This window comes from Penaeus monodon, chromosome 3 (genome assembly GCF_015228065.2).
Source record: "Penaeus monodon isolate SGIC_2016 chromosome 3, NSTDA_Pmon_1, whole genome shotgun sequence".
Taxonomy (NCBI): Eukaryota; Metazoa; Arthropoda; class Malacostraca; order Decapoda; family Penaeidae; genus Penaeus; species Penaeus monodon.
The window spans coordinates 6,129,200-6,134,199 of NC_051388.1; the positions used below are offsets into that span (position 1 = coordinate 6,129,200).

Below are 5,000 nucleotides of genomic sequence, written 5' to 3' on the forward strand. Positions count from 1 at the left end.
TGACGGAGCGCGAGGGGAAGGGCTACGTTCCTCAGTGCCACGAGGAGAACGGCCTCTACACCCCCCGCCAGTGCTCTCGGAACGGCCTCATCTGCTGGTGCGTCGACCCCGAGGGCAACAAGATGCCGCGCACCCTCGCCGCCGCCCACGAGGTCGACTGCGCCAAGGTCGAAGGTCAGTGGCAGGGTTTCGTTTTTTTTTAGGGGGAGGGGTCGTTTTTTGGTTGTTTTGTTTTCATTTTGATTTTGTTTATTTATTTATTTTTTTTTTATTATTTATAATATTTTTTTTTTTTTTTTTTTTTGGGGGGGGGATAGTTTTTCGTTGTTTTGAGGTGTATGGTTTGTGATAGGTGCCTGTCATGTTTCCCTAAAGACGTTATAGTTTAGAATATGGGATGATAATTGCACTTCAGATAAAACATGAAAATTCAGCTCACAGTTATTAAAAAATCTAATTGGTCAGAAAATAATAATAAAAAAAGAATACTATTCTTACTCTTACGTCAAAATAGATGAAAAACCAACAACTCAAATTCCCCAAACACGCATAAACAAAGTCGCATGTGCCTATATATATACACATTGTTACGGTAACGGCCACGTGGGTATGGCAAGCTTTAATGGTCGGGAACACGAACTGTCCACCTGTTATGAGCGACCCTCCTTCCCCTCTCATCCGATCCCCTCTCATCCTATCCCCTCTCCCTCTCCCTACTCCATACACTCTCCCGCCTGCGACCCTATTCTCCCTTTCCCCCCTCCCTCCCTCCTCTTCCCTACCTTCTCCCTCCTCTCCCCTACCTTCTCCCTCCTCCCCTCCCCTGCATCCTCCCTCCTCCCCTCCCTCCTCCCTCCTCTCCTCCCCTCCCTCCCCTTCCCCCTCCCCCCTTCCCTGCCTCCCCACCCCTACTGACCCACGCCCACCTACAACACGCCCGAAGTTCCATCGCGTTTTGAAAAGCGGCCGTTGCAATATTGGCGTTATGGGCCGGCGGTTAGGCCTCGGTCGCCCGTTTTAGCTGTTGGCGTTGTTCGAGGGGAGGAAAGGGGAGATAAGGGAGGGAGATAGGGAAGGGAAGGGAGAGGATGGGAGGTAGAGGGCTAAAGGGGAGGAGGCGGGATAGAGAGGGAGATGGGGAAGGGAGGAGAGAGGAGAGGAAAGGAGGAGAGAGAGAAGAGAGAAGAGAGGAGGAGAGGGGAAGAAAAGGGAAGGAGGATATAGGGAGGGGAAGGATGATGTGGAAAAAGTGGAAGGAAAGGATAGTGAAGGGAGGAGAAGGGAGATAGGAAAGGAAAGAAGGGGAGGAATTGAAGGAGAGAAGAGAAGAGGAAGGAAGGACAGGAAGGGTGAAAAAAAGGCGAGACAGGAAAGGAAGGAGCAGGGAGAACAAAGGACGAAGAGGGGAATAGAGGAGATTGAGGGAAGAGAAGAAGATTATGAGCTAAGAAGGGAGAAGAGGCGAGAGAAGGGAGAAAGCAAAAAGAGGATGAGGGGAAGGGAAGAAAATAGCAAAGGATGTGGTGAGGAAGAGGAAGGGAGGGAAACATGGAAAGTAAAATAAAGGAAAAGGGAAAGGGAAGAGAAAGTAAAACAATTAAAGCAAAAGAAAGAAGAATGGAAGTGAAAGAAAGAGAGAATAAAACTAGTGAAAGTAAGATAATAGAGTGTAAGGATAAGAGAAAAAGGGAAAGAGATAGATCAAACCAGAATAAACGAAAGGGGGAAACGGAGAGAGAAAAAGAGAGAGAGAAAAAGAGAAAGAGAAAAAGAGAAAGAGAAAAAGAAAAGAGAAAAAGAGAAAGAGAAAAAGAGAAAGAGAGAAAGAGAAAGAGAGAAAGAAAGAGAGAAAGAAAGAGAGAGAAAGAGCGAAAGAAAGAGAGAGAGAGAGAGAGAGAGAGAGAGGAGAGGGAGAGAGAGAGAGAGAGAGGGGACTGACCACCAGCGCTGCGTCCGCTAATGGCAACCCATCAGGGGGAAAATAGGAAGCCATTTTGGATTTCGCGCGCTGCCTCGCCATCCATCGGGCGGCGGCGGCGGTCGGGCGGATGGCACTTCGCTCGAAATTTGGATTTGATTGGCCTTTCTCTCCTTCTTTTTTTCTTTCTTTTTGTCTGTTGTTTTGTTTTGGATTTTTTCCACCTTCCTTTTCTGTTTTTGTTTGGATTTTTCCCCCTTCTTTTTGGCTCTTTTGTGGTGGGTGTGTTTGTGTCTGTGTTTCGGTCGAGCTGTCTTTTCGTCTGTGTGTGTATGTGTATGTTTACTCTGTATGCACCTGTGTGGTGTGTGTGTGTGTGTAGTGTGTGTGTGTGGTGTGTGTGTGTGTGTGTGTGTGTGTGGTGTGTGATGAGTGTGTGTGTGTGTGTGTGTTGCGTATGTGTGTGTGCGGTGTGTGTGTGTGTGTGTGTGTGTGTGTGTGGTGTGTGTGTGGTGAGTGTAGTGGTGTGAAACGTGTACAAATCCCTGCGTTCCCTTCTCTACCCGCCTCTGTCTCTCTCGTCCCCCCCTAAAGCTTATCTGTATACTCAAATAGACATTTATTTCCGCCCCCCATCCGCGGTTATATCCGGGATTAAAGGATATCACGGATATTGCGCGTGTGTGTGTATATATATATATATATATATATATATATATATATAAAATATATATATATATATTTATTTATATATATTATTATTATATATAATATACATATACACACAACGCACACATACACACACATCACACCATACACACGATACACACATACACACATACACTACATACGCACACATCACACACATACCCACGACATTACCCCACACCAGCACACACACACACACACACAACACACACACACACCACACCACCACACAACACACACAACACACACACACACCCACACACACACACAAATACATACACATATACATATATATTATATATATATATATATATATATATATATATATATATAATATGTACATGTATGAATGCGTGTGTTTGTATGTCTGTTTTATATATGTATGTATGTATGTATATATATGTATGTAAGTATTTATTCATACACACAAACAAACATTCTAACAAACAAACACAGAAACGCACATGCCTACACACACGTGTCTCATTGTGTGCGCGATCGTGTGCGTATCCCTGTATGTCTGTACGTATGCATGTATGTGTTTACATCTGTCCATGCATCCTCGTAGCTGTGCAGACAGGACCAGATGCTCTCTGTCATATTTAACTTTCAAATCAGCCTTGCACAAAGAGCTCGGCCAGCCTGAATCGGAGGGGGGGGGGGGCGCTGGGGGGGAGTTCTCTCCTTCGTCGATAACGGATGGAGGAAGGAAGAAAAGGAGGGATGTTTGAAGGGAAGGAGAGGAATAAGGTTGGAGAGAAGGTGGGGTGAAGGTAGGGTAGGAGGGAGGGAGGGAGGAGGAGAAAAGGAGAGAGAGAGAGAAAGAGAAAGTGAGAGAAAGAGAAAGTGAGTGAGAGAGAGAGAGAGAGAGAGAGAGAGAGAGAGAGAGAGAGAGAGAGAGAGTAGAAAGGAGAAGAAAGGAAAGGGTGGAATCAGATTTGAATGTGCCCACCCACCTCCTCCTACCTCTCCACTCCACCTCTGCCTCCCACACCTCTCACCTCATCCTCAACCCTCCCTCCACCCCCCCCTCCTCGAACCAGAGGGGGGGAAAGGGGGGGGGCTACGTTCCTCAGTGCCACGAGGAAAGGGGCCCTTTCTAAAACCCCCCCCCCAGTGCTCTCGGAACGGCCTCATCTGCTGGTGCGTCGACCCCAGGGCAACAAGTTTCCCCGCGCACCCTCGCCGCCGCCCACGAGGTCGCTGCGCCAAGGTAAAGGGTCAGGGGCGGGGTTTTTCTTTTTTTTTTTAGGGGGGGGGGGGGGGGGTTTTCTTTTTTTTGGTTGTTTTGTTTTCATTTTTATTTTGTTTTTTTATTTATTTTTTTTTCTTTTTTTTTAATATTTTTTTTTTTTTTTTTTTTTTTTTGGGGGGGGATATTTTTTTCCGTTTTTTTGAGGTTTTGGGTTTTGTGATAGGGCCTGTCATTTTCCCCTTAAGACTTTATGTTTAGAATAGGGGGTTTGATAATTGCATTTCAGAAAAAACCCTAAAAAAACCCAGCTCACAGTTTTTAAAAAAATCTAATTGGTCGAAAAAAATAAAAAAAAAAGAATACTTTTCTTCCCTTTTAAACGTCAAAATAGATAAAAAAACCCAAAAACTAAAATTTCCCCCAAAAACACGCATAAAAAAAGTCGCAGGTGCCTATATATATACAAAATTTGTTACGGTAAGGGGCCCGGGGTATGGCAAGCTTTAATGGGGGGAACACGAACTGTCCCCTGTTATGAGGGGACCCCCTTTCCCCTCTCATCCGATCCCCTCTATCCTATCCCCTCTCCCTCTCCTACCCCCTCCCCTCCCCTGCATCCTCCCTCCTCCCCTCCCTCCTCCCTCCTCTCCTCCTCTCCTCCCCTCCCTCCCTTCTCCCCTCCCCTCCCTCTCCCTCCCCTTCCCCCTCCCCCCTTCCCTGCCTCCCCACCCCTACTGACCCACGCCCACCTACAACACGCCCGAAGTTCCATCGCGTTTTTTGAAAGGGGGCCGTTGCAATTTTGGCGTTAGGGGGCGGCGGTTAGGCCTGGGTCGCCCTTTTTAGCTGTTGGCGTTTTTTCGGGGGGAGGAAAGGGGAGTTTAAGGGAGGGAGATGGGGAAAGGGGAAAGGGGAGGGGGGGGAAGGTAGGGGGGCTAAAGGGGGGGAGGGGGGAAAAGGAGGGAGATGGGGAAGGGGGGAGAGAGGGGGAGGAGGGGAGGGAAAAGGGGGGGAGGCGAGGATAAAAAGGTAGATAGGGAAGGGAGGGGGGAGGGGGGGGAGATAAAAGAAGGAGGATGGGGGAAATATAAAAAGGGGAGAGAGATAGACGGGGGAGATAGAGAGACAGAGGGGGAGGAGAGGGGAAAAAAGGGAAGGGGGAAATTATAGGGGGGAAGG

General features: G+C 47.5%; 1 protein-coding gene across 1 annotated transcript in view; it reads left to right on the plus strand.

The window, feature by feature from the left end:
• LOC119591090 (balbiani ring protein 3-like) overlaps nt 1–5,000 on the plus strand; it is a gene marked incomplete at its 5' end in the record, with an annotated part of 119,315 nt that overhangs the window by 79,389 nt on the left and 34,926 nt on the right. Inside the window, 1 exon segment of the mRNA XM_037939814.1 lies at nt 1–174. This exon segment is cut by the window's left edge and continues 39 nt beyond it. Within this exon segment, the coding sequence (XP_037795742.1) occupies nt 1–174 (174 nt within the window).